Raw genomic sequence first — 21761 nt, forward strand, 5'->3', positions numbered from 1 at the left:
CAGTTCGATTTAAGATTTTTGTGGACGTTTTTCATAATTCAGTAATATATAGAATACTAATCTAAGCAAAAAACAAACCAAAACAGCTACCCAAAATAGGGAAACAGAATAAATAGAAGGTGACATCCAGTGCCTCTACCACCCACAGAAGGTAGCAAGAAGAAGAAAGAGAGAGAAGGAGTGGACTATATGGGACTGGCAGAAATGACTGGCAGAATCCGAGACCAGGGAGAAGAGTCGGTGGAAGAAGATTGGAAGAAATTTAAAGACTATTTACAGAAATATTGTAAAATTAATGAATGTTAGAATGATGTTGGATAGAAATTAAGTGGTTTCCAGCTGTAATGCTTTAAGAGAATATGAAAAAAGGGTTATAAATAGGTAAAAACATAATGGTAAGGATTTGCTGCACCAACAATTTGAGGTGGAATACAAAAAAGGGATGTATGAGGAGGTCTGGGAAACAGGCTAAAGGAAAATAAGCAATGGAAATTTGTGTGTTTTTAATTATTTTTATTTTGTATTTTTGTTATTGTTATTTTTGTTTCATTTTATTGTAATACTTTAAAAAAAATCTTAATAAATATCTTATTAAAAAAAAAGAGAGAGAGAGAGAGAAGGAGAAAAAGGGGGACAGTTTTCCTTTTTCCTCCCCTCCATGTTTCGGGGAGTGGTGTCTCTGTGTAAGTGCAAAAACGGAGTCCCGTTCGTGGGCGTAGTGCCAAATGGGTACAGGAAGCGGCAGCTACCCCCCATCAATAAAAATAAATAAAAATACATAGCAAACTGAGGTTCTCCCCCACGACAAAAGGCCTGCACCCCCCCAAACAAAAATCCTGGCTACGCTCATGGTCCTTTTAATGTGGAAAATAAAATCTCTGCACCAAATGAAGGAAATGGTGAAGCTGCCATCCGAAGTCCTCCTTATGATTTGGAAGGAAAAGGTCACCAGTCCCTTTTAAATCCATGAACTGCAATGCTTCAGGAGCCAGCCATTTCTTAGGAAATGCAGGGAGTGTTGGTTCCCTTGTGAGAGTTTTGTTATGGCAAAGGGATCTGGCTGAGAGGGGATGGGTATTTTTCTTTATCTCATTGCTGGAGGGGGGGCAACAGAAAGCAATAGTTACCGTAATTCTGGAGACTGGGGAAGCTTGCATTGTGATGTGGGGGGCGCTAGCTGAAGGAGGGAGGAGTGGCATTCATTTTATTATTTAAAATAAGTCCAGAGTACTGTTTTAAAAAACTACAGTAAGTTAGGCTTCAAGCAGCCTACAGATTTATCATGGAGTAAGCTTACTTCTGAGTAGATATGTGTAGGCCTATGCACTTAACTGCGGGATAAACACACTCCAGCCCATGGGGGCAGCGGCTGTTATGACTCCAGCCTTAATAAACACAAGCACAACCTTCATGTGAGTGTCTCCTACTGGATTAAACCTCCCCCCTGTCAGGAATTGGTGCTTTGCGCTGGGAATTGGACAGTTAATCCAGTTTCAGCCCTAGATAACAGAAGCTTTGTCAGCCTGTAGGATTCCCTTTTAAACAGGTCACCAGCGGTAGAAGAGCATTTGACAACTAACTGCTTAATCCTAACCGTGATTCTATTCAGAGGTAAAGTCCGTTGAAGTCAATAGGGAAAGGATTACTCCCAAGTAAATGGGTTTAGAGTTACAGGATAAACTGCAATCCGAACCCTACTTCCTGGGAGTTGTAAGGTCTATTGAAGTTCTTTGTGGCACCTTTAAGACTAACCAGTTCAGGCTCCAGTCCTAACTGGGAGTAATCCCTATGGCATTTAATGGGGCTTATTTCAGAGTAATGCATGGCTATAGTGACAGTTACTCACATTAGAAATTTTGACAGCAGGGAGTCAGGGACCCCTTCTAAACCAAAGTCAGACGCTTTTTGTTTTAGTTAGGTACTATGTACTTTATGAAGGGATGCGGGTGGTGCTGTGGTGCTGTGGGTTAAACCACAGAGCCTAGGACTTGCCAATCAGAAGGTCGGCGGTTCAAATCCCCGTGACAGGGTGAGCTCCCGTTGCTCGGTCCCTGTTCCTGCCAACCTAGCAGTTTGAAAGCACGTCAAAGTACAAGTAGATCAATAGGTGGGAAGGTAAACGGCGTTTCCGTGCGCTGCTCTGGTTCACCAGAAGCGGCTTAGTCATGCTGGCCACATGACCTGGAAGCTGTACGCCGGCTCCCTCGGCCAATAAAGTGAGATGAGCGCCGCAACCCCAGAGTCAGTCACGACTGGACCTAATGGTCAGGGGTCCTTTACCCTTTACCTTTATGTACTTTATGTACTTTATGCAACTGCAATGCTTTTGTGTCCACACCTTTGCAAGCAAGGAGGATGAGGGGGGAAAGCAAAACAACTTGGCCCCATCCATGTAACTTTATTGGCCTTCCTTACAAGTAACTTCTGGGGTAGCTCAGTCAAGCATAGAATCATAGATGGAGGGGACCACAAGGGTCATCTATTCTAACCCCCTGCAATGCAGGAATCTTTTGCCCAATGAGGGATTTGAAGCCACAGCCCTGAGATTAAGAGTCTCATGCTCTACCACCTGAGCTCTCCATGAGATTCTTAATCTCAGGGTTGTGGGTTTGAGCCCCCCGTTGGGCAAAAAAATCCCGCATTGCAGGGGGTTGGACTAGATGACCCTTTGGTCCCTCTTCCATCTTTACAATTCTCTGATTCCTCCCTGGCCACTGGTCACCCCAACTGGTCCAGGGGGTAGCAGCTACACTACACTACACTAGTGCACTGTGGTCTGAAAGACATCTCATTAGGTCCATGGGGCAGATTGGAGCTGCTATTGGTGTATTGTCCACACTGAGCAGCCTCCCTGATGGAGCTTAAGAAGGCATCTCTCAGGCATGGTGTTGGACGCAGGGCTGGCCCAATCATGAGGCGAGGGGAAACAGGGACCACAGGGCAGCAGCCTCCGGACAACTGGGAGGGGCAGCAGACACTTGTGGGCTCCACTGCCTCTTCCTCTGCAATATGGACACCTGCCACCATGCACCCACCTGCTGCCACCTGCTGTGTGCCTGCTGCTAGGTGGGGGCACAGCATTGGGTGGGTGGCAGCAGGTGCACAGTAGAGGAGAAGGCAGGGGTGGACTTGGGTAATCTTTTGTAATGTGGCTTAGGGCCCTCGTATTTACAGGACCGCCTCTCCTGGTATGCCCCGCAGAGGACTTTAAGGTCCATGAATAACCATAGTTTAGAGGTCGCGGGCCCTAAGGAAGTCAGACTATTATCCATCAGGGCCAGGGCCTTTTCAGTGATGGCTCCGACCTGGTGGAATGCTCTGTCCCATGAGACTAGGGCCCTGCAGGATTTAACCTCCTTCTGTCGGGCCTGTAAGACAGAGCTATTCCACCTGGCCTTTAATTTGAATTCAGCCTGATCTTTTATTTCCCTTCTCTTCTCTCCCCCTCCCCTTTTATGAAGATTACTCGTTCTGAGACCCCACAGCTAATTCTTCCCTGGCCTCCTTGCTGGCCCAAGTAGGACCAATTCAGCCAGCTAGCCCTGGGGATTATCTAATGTTTATTTCCCCCTAAATTTATTTCTGAATTTTGAATTTTATTCTTATTCATGTTTTTATACTGTATTTTATGCTGCTTTTACAATTAAGTGTTTTAATTTTGTTGTTAGCCACCCTGAGCCTGGTTTTTGAACTGGGAAGGTGGGGTATAAATAAATTATTATTATTATTATTATTATTATTATTATTATTATTATTATGCCGTGTGAGGTCAAAATTCAGTGCCCCAAAGTGGATCTTCTCAAGTATGGATCTTCTTAATTTTGCCTCTCCTTAGCTCAGAGCCCTGTGCTGAGGAACTGCTTGCACTACCTTTAATCCGGCGCCACAGGGGGACAGAATATTCTGTTTTGCCTCCAGTCCCAAAACATCCGGGGTCACCCCAACTGGACGACTTACGGAATCTGATGGGGACTTTCCAATGTCAGCAATCCCGTTGAGCTCCTTACCTCACTGTGGACCAGGGAGATAAGGAGGGCTATTGACTCAATCTCTTGGGAGCGTCCACTCAGACACTGCACCACTCATTGTGCTCCTTAGTTTTCATCAGAATTCATGTGGATTGAAGCAGGCCAGGCAATGTCAAGCTGGCTAGTGTGGAAGTGGCAGAGTGCAGCTGACTGAACAGCAAAGCTGCCTGATTGTTGGGGTGCTAGAACTGTCAAAGACCTGCTGTGACAAGATTGCTAGACATTTTGAGGACAGAAGGGCTGATCTTGATGCTGCTGTAAATACAGTCTCTGATGAGACCTTGAGAGTGTTGCCTTAGTCGATTCTCCAATTGCTGAGGCTTTTCGGTTAGCATAAACTGTATATTGCCCCCTATATAGATAGTTGCCTGGGGTAGGAACTTATGTAATTATGCTGTTTAGGTTGTATTGACTAAACTTCAGCTTCTGGACGAGAGTGGGATGTGTTATTTCATTTGTGCATGACGTTGCACAGTAAAAAAATATATATTAAAAAGAAAAACAAATAAATCAAATGTTGTTCTTGCTGCCTTCTAACTCTACCAGAAGACTCTAAACACAAACCTTGGACGAACAGGGCTTTGTCAGTAAAACTGTCTGAATGCCACAGCTGGAAATAAGAGCAGGTGTGTTTAGGATTAAGGACAAGGCAAGTCTAGAATCATATTTCACATTTTGGGTTCTTAACTTTGACATGGGTATAACATCGTCCAGTGTGTCTCCTACAAAATACAAAGAAAAATGTAGACCTCAGGACAACAGAGCTTTGAAATGTCTTCCTGTTGGCCAGGGGTCAGTCACCTAGGGATGGTAGGCCCATCGTGGCCATGAGATCAAGATAGCCCCCCTCAAGGGGGTCTGATCCCATGCTGCATTGGTCATTGGATGAGGGGCAGGCCACCCCGAGGGGCATGGAAGTCACTAAAGGCACGGGGGCATTTTAAACATGAGCCTGTACATTGTGGGGACTAGGAAGCAGCAACCTTGGAAGAACCAGATGCACAGGAAAGAATATATACACAGCATATGATTTAATATTGAATTCATATCCTTTCCTATAAAAAGGTGGGACATCTGGTGAAAAGGGATATAGAGAGTACCTGCCACTTTTTTCAGTGACTGACACACGTCTTATATTCATCTTTTGTTTATGGATCTATACATCCCAGTTATTGTATTATAGGTTTTATATATTTGGTACTCACTTTTTTGGATTTTTGTTTTATTGCCTTTCTGTGCCTTTTTTTATAATAAGATTCAACTCTTTTTATGTATTTTTTTTATGGGCATCACAGCCCACAGATTTTGTGTATATAGATAGATTATAAAGTTCATTTAAGTTTCTTACCCTTGATTTATTTATCTTATGGTGTTGCCTTATTAATCAGGGGTCATTTTTCCTTCTTTTGGTTCTAGTGAGAAGCGGCCTATACTCTACAGTATTTGCTTTTGAGCTCTACATAAAACACACAGCAGAGGCCTTGATGTACATAGCAGGCAGCTCCATCCATTATTATTTTTTAATACACATTAATACGTAGGCTCTCGTGTTTCATCTAGACATTCTCACGCTTACATGCTGGAGAAGCACCCTTGCAGTGCTGGGAGGCATCTTCATCACCAAACTCAGAGGAGAGAGAGGCCTCTCAAGATGACTGCATGCAAAGCAGACAGCAAAAAAATAACTTAATATAAGTGCCTGGAGCTGCTTGGCTTTGAATGTCAGCCTGTAGTTACTTCCCATGGATGCACTGCATGTCCACACACACACACAAAACCTAGCTAGAGGGAAATTCTTGCATGTCCCGCAGAAGCATTCATTATATTAATATGAAATTAGCTGGTGTGTTTGTACATGGCAACCAGATACACATTTAGAGCCCCAAGGGGAGAGCAGCTCAGCGCCCAAATCAGCTTACAGGACCTTGGAGACACAAGCATGCAACCCCAAGGCTCCATCTGGGTTGGTGGGGGGTCTCCGCTGCTGTCAGGAAAGGGGGGTGCTTGCTCTTGCTGGTGACAGAAATGACCTGGGGAGGGAAGTCTACGGTCCTAGGAATCCCCCCTCCTCATTTTCAGACGTTACATTCTTTGCAAACATTCATGCCTAAGGAAGGGCTGGAACAAAGCAGCTGCTCCAACCGGTCGGACAGGTAGAGAGGCTTGTTGACACCGTTATGTTTGCAGCACGCATGCTCCCTCCAAGTTTCCTGGTGGTGCCTTTGCTCAGATACACCTTTGGAAAGGGGGTGGGGGTGAAGGGGGGCACCTCCGGCTCCGGCGTGGGGTCTCTGGCTCTCCTTGAGGAGGGGGATCGGGCCGGGGGGCGCCAGCAGAAGCCGCGACCCCTTGCCAGCGCGCCTCACCTGGAACCCCAGGGAAGGGCGGAGTTCCCAGAAAACGGAACGGCCAGGTGGAAAGGTGAAATCGCGGATCTCATCATGCCCAGAGTATTTCTGGTGAAGAGGAGGAACCCGCTGCCGGCCAGTCGCAGCTGGGACCAGCTGCCCGACGAAGAGAGAGCCGACACTTATGTCCCAGGTAAGGCGGAGGAAGCAGCACACCTGGCCGCCCCCCCCCCACAGCACCTCAGCCTCAGCCGGGCTCCTCCCGCCGCCCCCAAACCGGTTAGGCTCTTCTCCAGGAGGCAGCAGTTGCCCCAAACAGCTTGGAAGCCGGATTGAGACCGGCTCTGAATCCTGCCTGCAGGGGACCCAAGCAACGGGCAGTGAAGAGAAGGGAACTCTGCGTATGCTTCGATGCACCTTTGCTATCACTTCGTAGACGTTAGAGTTTCTGCGGCTAAGCCCTGGCGGATCTGAAATCGGTTTCTGCAGGAGACGTTATAACGTTTTCGGCTGCAGCCCGAACCTCCTTTCCCCGGGAGCGAGCCGTACTGAAGTCAATAGGAGTTACTTCTGAGTAGACACGCTTAGGAGCAGGCGGGACGGGACGGGAGTCCCGTGGCAGCCAGTCTCCGCAGGGCTGCTCATAAATGCTGTCCCGCCGCCGAGATCCACGAGGCTTCCTTCTGGCCAAGTTAAGGCGAATCGGATTGCAGCCCCATCCTAGTACCCGTGTATACTCAGAAGTGAATTCCCTCCGAGCAAACATTGTTTGGCTCCCGCTTTGAGCCGCCCTTTCGACGGATTGCGGTCTCAGGGGTCCCGAGGTCAGGGGCGGGGCTTCGGCGGCGGCTCTCGGCCGCTAAGGGGCCGCGTGTCACGCTTTCACACGACCAGAGAGAGACCGAGCGGCCCTCGCTGGCTTTTCACAAGGGCCGCGGCGAAGAGCCGCGCGGGAGGGCTGCTAGTCTGGCGCACGCGACTCGAGGGCTGCCTTCCCCGAAAGGGCAAACGGAACACGTGTCACGACGGCGCGGGAGCTGCGGCTGGCGGCGCCTCGTCCGGAGCGGGCGGCGGGGGGCGCTGGAGGCGGAGCGCGGCGACCTTTGCGCTCGGCGGCGGGCCGAGCGCTCCCGGTTGCAGCGGCGAGGCGGGCGAGGCGCCGGGCGGCCGCGGGACCCGCCCTGAGATCAAACAGGCCTCGGGAGGGAGCGCCTTTGTTTGCCGCGCCGCCCCCGGGAGCTCCTGGCCCCTGAAGGCAGCAGCCCCGCGCTGCAGGAAAGCGAATGGCCCCGAGTTAATCAGCCCTCATTCGGAAGAAGATCACTATTTCACTTTCAGTAACTTTCATCTCAAATTCCTCCACCCCCATTCACGAGCATTGCCATTAACTGTAGATTAGGAGAATTCTCCATTTCACTTGCAAGCAGTGGCGTAGCGTGGGTTGTCAGCACCCGGGGCAAGGCAAGTAATTTGCACCCCCTAACCCGTGGATTTGCGCCCCCTAACCCTAACCCCCAGATGTTGCGCCCGGTGCGGCCGGGCCCCCCTGCACCCCCCACGCTACGCCACTGCTTACAAGCATGAAGGCATGTGCCGCTACAGGTGCACTAGGGTGTTTCTCTCCCTAGCCAGGCCTACCAGCTCTAGGGGGCCACTGGCTCAGTCACCCCCGAACTCAGGGCGCAGAGCTGCCCGCAGCAGAAGAGCTCACTGTGGCGCTCTGACCAATGGGCAGGCTCTTCCCCAGACTCAACTTTCGGGCCCTGGACTCTCGGCCAGGCGCCCCTGAGAGTCTGCTGCCTGGGTGCCCTGCACCCCTAGTGCCTATCAGTGGCATAGCGTGGGTTGTCAGCACCCGGGGCAAGGCAAGTAATTTGCGCCCCCTAACCCGTGGATTTGCGCCCCCTAACCCGTGGATTTGCCCTAACCCCCAGATGTTGTGCCCGGTGCGGCTGGCCCCCCCCCGCACCCCCCACGCTACGCCACTGGCGCCTATGGGTAAGACGGCCCTGGTGATGACCTCTGTCAGGAGAGAGACAGGGGAAATCATAGAGTTGTAGAGTTGGAAGGGATTCTTCCTTTAGTCCAACCCCTTGCGATGCAGGGATGTCAGCTGAAGCATCCATGGCAGATGCCATCCAACCTCTGCTTAAAAACCTCCAAGGAAGGAGATTCTCCCACCTACAGAGGGAGACCGTTCCACTGCTGAACAGCTCTTGCCCTCAGAAAGTTCTTGGTGTAGTCGGAGTCTCCTTATTTGTAACCTATGATTCTACAGAAGCTTATGACAACCCTATGGTGTTGTTATCCAGTCTCCTGGCGGTGTTTTTAAATAAAGGAGCCCAGAAAAGCTGCTCAGGTGTAGGAGGTATTTTGCAGTCAACTGTGTTAAATATGCAGATAGAGGATGAGGCTGGTGTGGGAAAACCATGTCAGGAGGAGGACAGTAGTTCCTGCTTCAAACTCTGGGAATCTAACACACAGGCAACCCATTTACTGAAACTGGCTTTTTAAAGTCAGGTGTGATGCACAATGATTAGCTGATTGCTCTGTATCCCAAGTCTGTGAAAGAGATCAGGCCCTATCAAATAAGTGAGTAATTCCAGGAGTACGTTGCAAAAATAATTATGCATATGAATGCTCCCTGTTTCCGTCATTTAACCGTGTGTGCTCAATCTCCAGGAGAGGTGAAGCATGCCCTTCTCAACTATCGCAGTGAAGATAGCTGCAGTTTAGAGAGCAGCAGCAGCAGCAGCAGCAGGGACACAGAGGTTGCCAACACCTCGGCTCCTGAATCCACACCAGAAGAGGCACTTCTGGACTCAGCAGTGAACCGACCCACAGTCAGATCCAAAATCAAGGTACAGACTGGCATTGTGAATGAAGGTCACAGGTGGTCAGGGGACAGGAGCCGGGCTGGTGTGGAGGACTCCCTGGTCCTGAATGGGGTAACTGTGCCCCTGAAGGACCAGGTGCGCAGCCTGGGAGTCATTTTGGACTCACAACTGTCCATGGAGGCACAGGTCAAATCCGTGTCCAGGGCAGCTGTTTACCAGCTCCATCTGGTACGCAGGCTGAGACACTATCTACCCGTGGACTGCCTCACCAGAGTGGTGCATGCTCTGGTTATCTCTCGCTTGGACTACTGCAATGCACTCTATGTGGGGCTACCCTTGAAGGTGACCCGAAAACTACAACTAATCCAGAATGCGGCAGCTAGACTGGTGACTGGGAGCAGCTGCCGAGACCACATAACACCGGTCTTGAAAGACCTACATTCGCTCCCAGTACAGTGGTACTTCGGGTTACATACACATCAGGTTACATACGCTTCTGCTAACCCAGAAATATTACCTCGGGTTAAGAACTTTGCTTCAGGATGAGAACAGAAATCGTGCAGCGGTGGCACAGCGGGAGGCCCCATTAGCTAAAGTGGTTTCAGTTTCAGGTTAAGAACAGACCTCCAGAATGAATTAAGTTCTTAACCCGAGCTACCACTGTACTTTTCCGAGCACAATTCAAAGTGTTGGTGCTGACCTTTAAAGCCCTAAACTGCCTCGGCCCAGTATACCTGAAGAAGCGTCTCCACCCCTCTTGTTCTACCTGGACACTGAGCCAGATGGGCAGGGTATAAACACACACACACACACACACACACACACACACACACACACAATATTATATATGTTCCTTCTATATGACATGGGGCTGACTTGTGCAGTTAATCTGACAAAATATTAGATGATTTTAACATTTCTAGACACCTATAAAGAAGCAACATTTAGACAAGCAGCACATGTTGAGGGACACACAGCAGGCTGGTCTAGCCAATTCGCCTGTCAGTATTGCTCATGCAAGCTTTGAATTTTGAAAATAAATAAATAACTGTAACTGAAAATGTCTACTCTTGTCACTGCTAGTGGAAAGTCACTTTCTTATACAATGACTATTGTTTGACTAGAAGCCGATTCCAGTTTTGGAGCACTAGTCATTGCCTGCCATTAATGCATAGAGCAGCTACTCACCCTGTCCTTCCCATCAGGTTTCATAAAGTTGGAATGTGATTTGTAGAGCATTGATACAAACCTCAGACATTTGCCAAAACTCAGATCAATGTGGTTGAGGACCTCTGACCAAGTCAAGGCTACTGTTGGACAAGACCTCATCTTGGAGCCTTTGGTACCGTTCCCCATGGTATCCTTTCGGATTGTCTTCCTGGGATTAAGAATTGGGACCACTGTATGGCTGCTGAGTCCAGGGAGTAGTACTGGGATATTGCTTTTTTCATGTCCCTGGCAGTAAGGATCTTGCCTCCATACCCCTACCTCCATGTTACCATCCACACCAAACTTGTGAGAAATCACCAAAATTGTGAGAAATAAGAAATCATGTGAGTTAACATTCCAGTAGAGGAGCAGAAGGGGATCACAAAAGTTGTCTGATAAGAAATTATATTTTTAAATATCTATATGTCATTATTCCAAGGAAATAAGGCAAATTGCAGGCACATAGTTTGTCAGTTGCAGATTGGCAGTCCTAAAGTTTTGCAGCCTTGCTCCAGGACATACTTTAGTTCAGGCTAGGTAAGATCTGAGGGACCTTCCCAGCTCCTCAGTTAGGACCTGTGACTCTTAAGATCCTGTTTTATTTTCCTCTCTTAGTTCACGACTGGCACTTGTGGCGAGGCCTTGTTGTACAATTGTGAGCTATGCGGCAAAGGGTTTCGCCTGCAGCGCATGCTGAACCGCCACACCAAGTGTCACAGTCAAGTGAAGAGGCACTTGTGCACCTTCTGTGGGAAAGGATTCAATGATACTTTTGATCTGAAAAGACACGTAAGGACACACACAGGTAAGAAATGAGGTGCACTTTCCATTCCTTTGGAATGTGCATAGGAAAGTTTGCACTATTGACTGTTTATGTATTGATTTAAAGCATTTTTCTTCTACTCTTCAGGGGGGAAAGAAAAGTTCCCAGAGCAGCTTAGAAATCTCAATGATAAAACAGATAAGCCCATTTGCTTTTTGCATATGAACACACCAAGTAGCTTCTGGTTCAAAAGGAGTGGGGGACTTCAGGGCCAGGGCACAAGTGTGGACCCCAAGACCTCGGTGTCCAACCGTGGAAATCTGCCCAAGCCACACGCTCTTGCTGACCCTGCTCTGCACCCTTCTCTGGGTGATTTTACCCCACTGGACTGTGGCAATACCACTGGCTGTGGCCTCTTTCCTCACCCCTGCTCATCTAAGGTTGCTAACAGGCAACTTGCAGCTTGCACACGTTTAAGCTGTGCAATCACAGCTTTATCTGCCTGGTGGCCAGGTGGCTGAAATTGCACCAATTAGATACACACAAGGCAGAGTGCTAAAAAGCGCTTCTGGGTTCTGGGAAGGTTTCACATGAGTTCTAAGAGCCTCCAGAGGCCGGTAAGCAAGGTGGAGAGCAACGCCTGCTGCCTTCAAGGAAGTAGGGGTAGTTGCACTGGGGCGCTGTCCAGGGTCGTTCTGACTATACATGATTTTGGCTTTACAAGCAATCCCCCAGAACATAACCCTAGCGTAAGTTGCAAGCCTACAGTACAGTGGTGCCTCACAAGACGAAATTAATTCGTTCCGCGAGTCTTTTCGTCTTGCGATGTTTCTCGTCTTGCGAAGCATGGTCAGTCGCAACTGCACCTCTTCAAGCGCTTTTAAGAAAAAGGAAACAAACTCGCAAGACGTTTTCGTCTTGCGAAGCAAGCCCATAGGGAAAATCGTCTTGCGAAGCAACTCAAAAAACGAAAAACTCTTTCGTCTTGCGAGTTTTTCGTCTTCCGAGGCATTCGTCTTGCGAGGTACCACTGTATTCCTCTGAAAAGGAGCAGCAAATACTAACACTGCTCTTTTTTTGTGTTTGTTTCAAATCAAAAGGCAGCGTTCAGCTAATGCAAATACTGCACTGTTAATCTTGAGCTCTCCAGCACACTTTTTCCCCCAAACGTTAATATTTTTTCCAATTTTATATAATTAATTATTCATTTTAAAATTAAATTCTAGATTTCCCCTCTAGTTTTGACAGCTTTGGGCAGGGAAAAGACAATGAAGCCTGGTGCAACTATTATAAGAGAGAAACTGGGTAATATTTATAAGTATTTTCAAACATATATATTCAGCTATAAAGGATAGAAGCAAATTTCTGAGTTCTGCAGAAATATTAATTTTGTGGCCTGAACCACTTTCAGCCCTTTCCCCCAAAGAATTACAACATACATCATCAGCTACAGTTTGCAGTGATCAAATCTGTAAATGTATGCAGTGGAGTTAAATGCTGGGGATTATTTTTAGAATGTTCCTTAAAGTTCCAAAAAATTACATTGCAGGAATCCGCCCATACAAATGTGAGATCTGCAACAAAGCCTTTACCCAGCGCTGTTCCCTGGAATCACACCTTAAAAAGATCCACGGAGTGCAGCAACAATATGCCTACAAACAACGAAGAGATAAACTGTATGTCTGTGAAGATTGTGGCTACACAGGCCCAACCCAAGAGGACTTGTACATGCACATCAGTAATATTCATCCTGGAAGTGCTCTTCTGAAGAAAACATCCAAAAAACTTGCAGCTGTTTTGCAAAACAAACCGACCTCTCCAGTGGAGATGAGCCCAGAAGAGACTGGGGAGCAACAGTAATACTGCACTGCATTGTAGTGGCCAAATGAGTTGGAAGTTTACAATTGTTGGGTTGCCAAGTGTCATGGTCTGACAAAATGTTTCAGGGTTTTAGTGGCCCTGTGGAAATCTCTAGGGGAAGGGAAGACTGAAATCTCTTGGGTAGGCAAGCTAGCATCTGTTTGGCTTAAGTGTTTTTAACTATTCTTACTGTTAGTACACACAGGCGCATTCGATCATTCTTCCCTTGACCTGCCAGGTGCTGCCTTCAGCCTACATCTGATTTCACTAAACTCTGCTCGTAACCTTGTAGGATTTACCTACTGAGCTGCAAAGCGCCATCCTTTAAGCTCCCTATTCTCTGAACTCTAGGAGACATGGCGACCCTGACCAGAACTGAATTCAAAAGGAAGACAGCACTCAACCTGGTCTGATCAAACTGTCTAGGTACTTAATTTCTGAACATGAATAAAATCTCCCCAGTATGGGGCGAACATAGTACAGTACATAGCACAATCTGAATTGTGCTTCGTTCTCTCTCAGCCTTTGTACAGACATCTAATACGTGCCTTTGATAAAGAAACAGTTACCTACGGCTATAACATATTTGACCAAAATAACTGTATTTAATTTGAATACAGGTGACTGGCCTAGAATTCCAATAAAATATCTTTGTCAATAACACAATAACCATCATTTGTATTCCCCCTCCCCCCCCAAAAGTCTGCTATGAAATATTCCAATAAAGTTATTTATGACTATATTTGAAAGCCTGTTTTGTGTCCAAGCCTGTGGTGGCGCTCCCTCTGTGGTGCCCACCCAGCTCCCATTGTGCTTAGTGGGAAGAGAACTGAGCTATGCTAGCTCAAGGGCTGGTGTCAGAGGTGCTTCTGGGGGCATGTCAGGGAACGAAAGGGCTTAGGTGCCCGGGATCCTCAGTCATGGCAGTGTACGTCCAATGCCCAGCTCCCACACCAGCAGGACATCGTATAGCTGTGGAGCTTTCCATAGGCTTACTGGGGTGGGATGGAGTGGCATAAGTCCCCTCCCTGCATCAGACTTCCCTCTCTTCTGGTAGAGCAGGACCTCGACTGTATCCTCAGATGGCTCTTGGCTAGCTTTGGAATGGCACCCAAATTAGCAATAGATTTAAGTGTGGATTTCCACACAGCTATATAACCATATAACACCGGTCTTGAAAGACCTACATTGGCTCCCAGTACGTTTCCGAGCACAATTCAAAGTGTTGGTGCTGACCTTTAAAGTCCTAAATGGCCTTGGTCCAGTATACCTGAAGGAGCGTCTCCATCTCCATTGTTCTGCCTGGACACTGGGGTCCAGCGCTGAGGGCCTTCTGGCGGTTCCCTCATTGCGAGAAGTAAAGTTAAAGGGAACCAGGCAAAGGGCCTTCTCGGTAGTGGCACCCGCCCTGTGGAACGCCCTCCCACCAGATGTCAAAGAGAAAAATAACTACCAAACTTTTAGAAGACATCTGAAGGCAGCCCTGTTTAGGGAAGCTTTTAATGTTTAATAGGTTATTGTATTTTAGTGTTCTGTTGGAAGCCGCCCAGAGTGGCTGGGGAAACCCAGCCAGATGGGTGGGGTATAAATAATAAATAATTATTATTATTAATAATAATAATAATAATTAGCTATTGAATCAGAGCTATGTCCTGGGAACACAATGTAATCCATCTATGCAAACCATTTTTCATTCAGGCAATGTCTTCCTAGAATATATTGTTTGTAGTCAGGTCACCTCAAAATAGCACCTCAACAGTTTGGAGCAAAAACAAAAATTTTTTTTTTCTTCCTGTAGCACCTTAAAGACCAACTAAGTTAGTTCTTGGTATGAGCTTTCGTGTGCATGCACACTTCTTCAGATAGTTTGGAGCAAGGCAGTCAGCGTTTGTGCAATTTCAAATTTAATACGCTGCTTGGAATATGATTCACGTTATAAACTTTTCATGCAATGGAAATTACAGTGGAATCCCTCTACAGCAGGAGCAGTCCTGACCCCAGGGACGACTGGTTTTGGTGTCAAGAAGAATTCCACCCTCCCCCCTTTTTTTTTACAGTAGACCCAGCATAAGATCTATTCACCATGATGGGAGTTGTTAATCACCTGTCATGGATGCAAAAGAGTGGGGGGAGGCGCCAGCTGGGGAAGCCCCAAGGGAACCACCAGGGGACTGGGGGTGGGATGACAGTGACTGGTCAGAGGGAGAAGGCACAGCTGTGCTCCCTGCATGAGAGGCTCAGGCAGTCCGTTGTACCTCAGCTAAGCAGAATTAACCAGAAGGGAAATTCTGTACGTAACCACGGCTGCCAGAATGAGCAACTCTTAGCTTAATACCACCCACTATGTTTTCCTGGTAGCGTTTAGTTCCTCCATCTGCTTCAAAGTAAAAAAAAGCAGTCTGCCTTAAAGGGACTTAAATTTAAAAAGCGTCACACAATTCCAAAGTCTTTCTCTTTATATTCTTCCAGGCGAAGCAGCCACTTGTTCCAGTACTGACAGCATAGCTCAGAGTCTATGTAATGTGCATGTGCAGGAGAACCATCTTTGTAGGCGACCACAAGGAGGCCACAGTCAACCTGAGGAACAAAGCAAGTTCAGCAGCAGTTATGCAAGTGACTTTTTTGTTCTAGACTTAGTCTTCAACTCTTTCTGCAGAATGAATTTGCTAAACGTGCACATAGAGCTAACACTACAGTGTGGATTGGGCAAGTGAGTGATAGAGGTCTCTGTGGGTGGAGGAAGCTTTTTCTATTAGCTCAGTCCTTACTCAGGCAACTTACCTGGTTTCCTTCTGGAGGAGGGCAGGAAGAGGCCTCTCTTACCCCATGCCCATCACAGAAACTAGGCAAACAAACTACTTTGCCCCAGCTCACCCAAGGTATAGGAACACCTTTTTCCCTGCCCCACCCTTCACTGTCCTTATTTTTCTGGATTGTCATAGGATAAAACAGATTCACCTCCAGAATGAGCATGTGGAAATAAGAGGCAGCAAGTGCAAAAAATTATTTGAATTGTCATGCCCACTTTACTGCCCACTTTACTGACCTGAAAGTTGTAATTGGCATCATGGTTAATGGCTCCTATGTATGCTGCAACCTGGAGTGGATTGTCAAACGTATTCCGAAGAAATGGTTTCGCTTTCCCTGATGTCTTCCATTCAATTGCACATAATTTCCCTCTGTGTGCCCAAGCGTAAAAAGAAAACACAGATATGAATCAGCCAGCCAAAATGCTTGTGCTTTTTGCAGACCCTCCTCGCTGAGGGAGGGGGGTGAGGGCTTGTCCAACACCACACTGAGCAAGAGGCTCCCTGTTGGACAACCCCTCTTCTCCAGCTCCCAGTGAGATGAGGCTGCTTCCGGTTGTATAAATTAATCAGCAAAGCTACTCATTGCAGACACAAGTGCTTCTAAAATCAGCACCGCATAAGAGAGAGCCCATCCCAGGGCCCAGGTGAAGAGTGGGGACTTGTGCTGATGTCAGGCTGCAGAGCGTGTGGAAGCCACTCAGCTACCTGAGGCAGAGGCAGCTCCTTCTCCTCCTGTTTTGTTACTTCAACAGAGGTGGAAATTTAGATGTGCCAAAGCTCTCTGGAGCCTCTCTCCTGATGGTCCCTTCATCTGATGAAGGGACTAAGGAATGTAGGGTCCTTCAAGAGTGAAGAACTGTGGACAAGGTACCCCTGAGGAGTGCTTGTACACAATCTTAAGAGAAATCAGATTTAATGTATTTGTTATGTGTGTGTTTTAATCATATATTTTTTTTAAGGTGCTTGTACTGCAGCTTTGCTGCCATGGCAGCAAATACAAGGTAGCTTTACAGCAGTAAAATTTAAAAATGTAAAATCTATCAATCTACTACAGTGGTACCTTGAGTTACAAACGCCTCAGGTTACGAACGCTTCAGGTTACAAACTCCGCTAACCTGGAAGAGTTACCTCAAGTTGAGAACTTTGCCCCAGGATGAGAATGGAAATTGTGTGCTGGCGGCGCAGCAGCAGCAAGAGGCCCCATTAGGGAAGCACGCCTCTAGTTAAGAACAGTTTCAGGTTAAGAACGGACCTCCAGAATGAATTAAGTTCGTAACTATAAGTACCACTGTACTTGGCTATTATACCTTTTTAAAAAAGCACAAACCATTTAAAGCATGAAATAAATATATGCAAAGGTGGTACAAAAGCTAGGTGGCAATAACTATGCAGAATCCCCCTACACTTTTTCTCTGAGTGGCCTGTTTTGCTGGTCTAGTAAGTACAAAGCCACCCAATTTATTATTAGGGAAAAGGATGACCTAACTGAGTCACTTTGGGCAAGCTACCTTGGCTTCACTCTTGACTCAACTCCCAGAGTTTGGGAGAGGATGAATGGGATGCGGTCTCCTGTGTCTCAGTTTGCAGCATAGGGCAGGTATAAATCTAGATAGTTTTAAACATTCAGGGCACAAGGCACCTGAAGTTAGACAATTTTGTCCCATTGGTTTCAATGGGAAAGCAAAGCATATGCCTAAGTCAACATGACTTTAAAGCATGTAACATGGTTTGGAGCGTTCACGTACAGTATTATGCAAAGTTGGCCACTCACCGATATTCTGCCACACAATCCACTAGGCCTTGGTAATGAAGGGTCTCATGCTGTACCGCACTTTCAAGGACTCTCACCCCAGTAACATGTTGCAGCACATGCTGCACACTTCTTATGTAGCCAGATACATTGGTGTCTTCTTCCTGCTCCACAGAGATTTCTTCAGCTAAAAGTAAAGTTTCCATGGCTGCATGGAATAATTTACCTTGTTGAAAGATATCTGCAAAACAAGAAAAAATAATTATACCGAGTAATTATTCAAACTTTGACTTTGCAAGGTTAATGCTGCAGACCATTTCACACATATATTGAACATATATTATTTCATAACCTGATTTATCGGAACTTGATGACTTGCAGATCAATGTATGAACTGCTGTGACTGAACAGTAGCATGTCCATATTCATCTACTATATATTTTGATGGCTTGTGAATTTGTCCACTATACAGAGTATGAATGTAATAAAAACAAAAATGGGGGAAGACAACTTGGGGTGTCAAGAGAAGGGCAGTATATGCTGTAATGCACATTCAAGGACTCTCACTTAACATCTTATTAAATTAGGACTCGTAGGGAAAATGCTTCATAACCCAAGACCCAAGGCACCTGACCCTCAATAATTTGTAAACAGCCTAAGCAACTAAGCATTCTAGTGCCAAGAATGACCTGATTCACAGTAGACTCCTGAAGAAAAGTCCCTTCTACTCCCTTAGCATTTGTTCTCTGTGTGTTCAGACAGCTCTCAAGATATCATTGCCAAACTCTGAACAAGGCTTCCCAAAGTGGTCACAGCATTTTTCATCAAAGTTGATCACCGGCCACCATTTTTAATCAAGATGGTGGTCCAAAATGTGACTCTAGTATGACTTTGGCCATTTTTTGATGTTAAGGGTCCAGTTTGATGTGGCTTCACCAATAATGGTTCCAACCTGCGCCAATTTCTACTGAACCAGTCAGCTGCTGAAAACTAATGAAGTCTATAATGGGTGCCAATTACCTGGGTTACACATTATGTCCCTTAACTAATGATGGCTTGTTCATGAAAATAAGCCATGGTTTGTTGCTGGCTTACTGACATTAACTATGACTTAGTGTTCCAAGTGAAAACAGGCACCTGTAGTCTGCTGTGTCACCCCACCCAAATCACTTGTCAAACAACAAAGGTGCTAGACAAAGGTGGCTTGAAAATAAAGCCACTCTCAGTTCCCAGCTCCTCTCACTGGTGCTTTTCCTGAAGCTGACATTGCTGGAAACTCTGCCTAGTAACTGGACTCCTTTTGCTACTGAACTCCACTCCACTTAAGCTGAGTCACAGCTGCAGCTTAAGCTGGAGTTGCAAACTTCTTTGAACAATCACTTTGCGACAGCTGCATGCTTGACTGATTTTAGATGGTGAATGAACCAAATTTGTGAGCATGCTGTGACCCTTAAATTTCATCCCTTGTTTAGCTTATATCTGATGCAGTATCTGCGGCTGAAAAGGTTTTTAAGCCGCACCTGTCCTATGTGACCTTAATGTAAAGTTCTTGCAACAGCAACAGAAACCCTCCTGGGTGTGTTATATTTATGCTGTTAGGATGGGGGTTCAAACAGATGGGCTTGCACAGTTGGAAAAGGGGAGGGGATGTGTGTGAAGTGCTGTCTTGAAACAAATGCCCTTTATCCAGGTAGGAAGATCTCACAGCTTTGATAGCAAAGCACAGAAAGAAAATACAGAGTGGGTGTTGAGCAAAATGAGGTTCCATTTCTGACACTGATTTGACTGACAGATTAAACTTACTGATGTGTGCATTAGTAAAAGCAGTCAAGGCCTCCAGCAGCAGAGGGGTAGGGGAAAGGCAGTGGTGATTTTTACTAAATTACATTACTGATTCTTACTAAACTCAGAACATGGAATCATTGATTAATTTGCCCCTTTTTTTCTTGGTGATTTCAATCAACCCACCCTAGGATGTTCATATATATATATATATTCAATGCATTTAGTCATTGCTTACTTTTAGTGTACTCGGCAAAACCCTCTATCCCAAGTTCTAGAATCATCCGCTGTTTCCACTTCTCCAGATAAAAAGCTTGTTCCACAGGCATGGTCTGTTGCAGAACAGCTGTCACACTAGCCAAGTTTTTCCTTTGCAAACTGATTTGCAAAGGCGGTCCCGGAACAGTTTCTTGAGGCAAAGCGCTCTTATTGGGATTCATTAGAGGGCTCCAGTTCCTACAAACTTTTGGTTCATCCTCCTGGTCTGAGTTCTTATATTTCCTTTCTGGTCCATTTAGCATGTTATCTTCTTCAAATACCAATTCAGGTCTTTGAGAACTGTCTTTGTAGGATGTGAGGTAGTTGATCAAATCTCTGTATTTTTCTTGGTCAATGTTTTCATACCGGATGGTTGTTTTCTTCTTCCCATAGAGAGAGCACGAAGCAGCAAGTGATCTAAACCTGAATCCTTCCTGGTTCAACATTCCTCTCAACAACATTGGGGCTCTCCAACATTTTCTGTTAATGCAGAGAAATGACATCATACTGCAAGACAGTATTTACAGAAGGCTGACTCCAGAAGATGTTTCATTGAGAAATGCTTCTACTTTCCCATAATTTTCCTATTAGATAAATATAAAAAGCTTTGGTTATTTGCTGTGTGCTGTCATCGGGTCTGCCACTACTACTGTCAGGGTGATACATCAAATATGCTTCAGATAGCAGATTTTGAGGTAACAGTGAAGTGCAGCAAAGTATGACATATTCAATAAATAATTGCATTTTACCAGCAAGAGGGGTACAATTTAATCCTAAAATGTATTGGGCTCTCCAACTACTACCATGTATTCTTAGCTGCATTGACAATTCGCTCTGAGGCTAATTGCTCAGAAGGAAGTGCAATTAGTATCTGAGATAATCCGTTTCCCCCCAAACCTGGGTCTCCAGCTTTTTTTCGGACTACAAGTCCCATCATCCCTGACCATGAGTCCTGCTAGCTAGGGATGATGGGAGTTGTAGTCACCACGGTAGCTGAATAAAGCCGGAGCCTTGAAGAAGAGCAGTCGAAACGGGAAGCGGCTGAGGGAAGGAGATGCGTCTAAGCGGCTGGAGCGAAAGACAACTCCTTAAGAGCCACCTGAACAAGAGGCGGGAGTCACCCGGCTCGACCTCGACGTCCCGCGGGAGCGACGCCGGCCTCAGCGACGACGGCCTCCTTCAGCCGCTCGCCTCACGACGTCACTTCCGCCCGCCTTGTCCGCCGGAAGCGAAGACAAGCGGGAGATAAAGGAGAAGAGAAAGTGAGAGATAGAACACGGTAACTGCTACGCGCGGAAGGATATTCCGGGTTTCTTTTCTTTTTTTAATCGTAATGTAAAGCGCCATTTATTTCATCTCCCCATGGTGAAAATAGTTTCTTAAAAAAAAAAGCACCGTCAAAACGCTCAGCACATCCTTAAACCCCTTTCCCCAAGAAACCAAAGCCCTAAAAGGAAACATAACCAAAAATCTTTTTGAACCGTAAAATGCACCCCCCCACACACACCCAGCAGAAGCCTCACTGTTCAGATATATATAAGCAGCATGGGAAAAAAAGTACAGTAATTAGATCACATGATCCCACTAATTCATTGACAGCTTTTAACTCCAACATTGAATATTATACATTCAGATCAATATTCCGGGTTTCAATACACTTCCCCTTCCCTCTCCCCACCCACCCGACGGGAGGAATCCAGAAGCAAAGCACACCTTTACTCCGTGGGCATATTTTTATTTGTGTGCTTCAAGCCATTTTGCATAGTGCGATTTAGCAAAAGCTTTCAGTGTTGGGAGTCCTTGCTATGCCGGGAGGGATCCGCCCAAGCCTCTTGTCTTTGACCACAAAGGGACAGGGTTCCAGGTTTTAGGGGGGCCTCGGCAAAGCGCCCCCAAACGGCCTCTCCACTGGCATACCTGGGCAACTCTTCCAGTGCCCTGCCGCGTAGCCGCTGCACGATGCGGGTGGCCCTCCCCACCCCGGCTTCCCCTGGAGATGCAAAGTGCCCCCCTTCGCAAGCCCTCAGGTCAGTCACCTGAGAATCAGAGCTCACCCCCCCGCCCTCCGCTCACCTGCAGGGAGTCTGCCCTGGGTGTGCTAATTTGGAGGCCACAC

At 46.7% G+C, this 21761-nt stretch overlaps 2 protein-coding genes across 2 annotated transcripts; one reads left to right on the top strand and one right to left on the bottom strand.

Annotated features, from left to right (window-relative positions):
• The first annotated feature begins 6184 nt into the window (after window positions 1-6184).
• OVOL2 (ovo like zinc finger 2) lies at window positions 6185-13787 on the top strand. Its single transcript, XM_083624766.1, has 4 exons — window positions 6185-6569; window positions 9059-9237; window positions 11038-11227; window positions 12735-13787. The coding sequence occupies exons 1-4, from the start codon at window positions 6206-6208 to the stop codon at window positions 13043-13045; spliced, it is 1044 nt and encodes a 347-aa protein (XP_083480892.1). The 5' UTR covers window positions 6185-6205; the 3' UTR covers window positions 13046-13787.
• On the bottom strand, window positions 13631-20847 carry MGME1 (mitochondrial genome maintenance exonuclease 1). The gene is made up of 6 exons (XM_083624767.1): window positions 20745-20847; window positions 19626-20229; window positions 17627-17846; window positions 16092-16224; window positions 14900-15622; window positions 13631-14796 (listed from the first exon to the last, which is right to left on the bottom strand). The coding sequence occupies exons 2-5, from the start codon at window positions 20149-20151 to the stop codon at window positions 15476-15478; spliced, it is 1026 nt and encodes a 341-aa protein (XP_083480893.1). The 5' UTR covers window positions 20152-20229; window positions 20745-20847; the 3' UTR covers window positions 13631-14796; window positions 14900-15475.
• Between the last annotated feature and the right edge of the window lie 914 nt (window positions 20848-21761).

Source organism: Podarcis filfolensis (genome assembly GCF_964270895.1).
Source record: "Podarcis filfolensis genome assembly, chromosome: 7".
Taxonomy (NCBI): domain Eukaryota; kingdom Metazoa; phylum Chordata; class Lepidosauria; order Squamata; family Lacertidae; genus Podarcis; species Podarcis filfolensis.

Coding starts and splice junctions, on each gene's coding strand:
- OVOL2 (XM_083624766.1), top strand. CDS start 6,206: ATGTTTGCAGCACGCATGCTCCCTCCAAGTTTCCTGGTGGTGCCTTTG. Junction 9,238..11,037: donor CAGTCAGATCCAAAATCAAG/GTACAGACTGGC, acceptor TTCCTCTCTTAG/TTCACGACTGGCACTTGTGG. Junction 11,228..12,734: donor ACACGTAAGGACACACACAG/GTAAGAAATGAG, acceptor ATTACATTGCAG/GAATCCGCCCATACAAATGT.
- MGME1 (XM_083624767.1), bottom strand. CDS start 20,151: ATGATGTCATTTCTCTGCATTAACAGAAAATGTTGGAGAGCCCCAATG. Junction 16,225..17,626: donor GATTGTGTGGCAGAATATCG/GTGAGTGGCCAA, acceptor TTGGGCACACAG/AGGGAAATTATGTGCAATTG. Junction 15,623..16,091: donor ATGCCAATTACAACTTTCAG/GTCAGTAAAGTG, acceptor TTTGTTCCTCAG/GTTGACTGTGGCCTCCTTGT.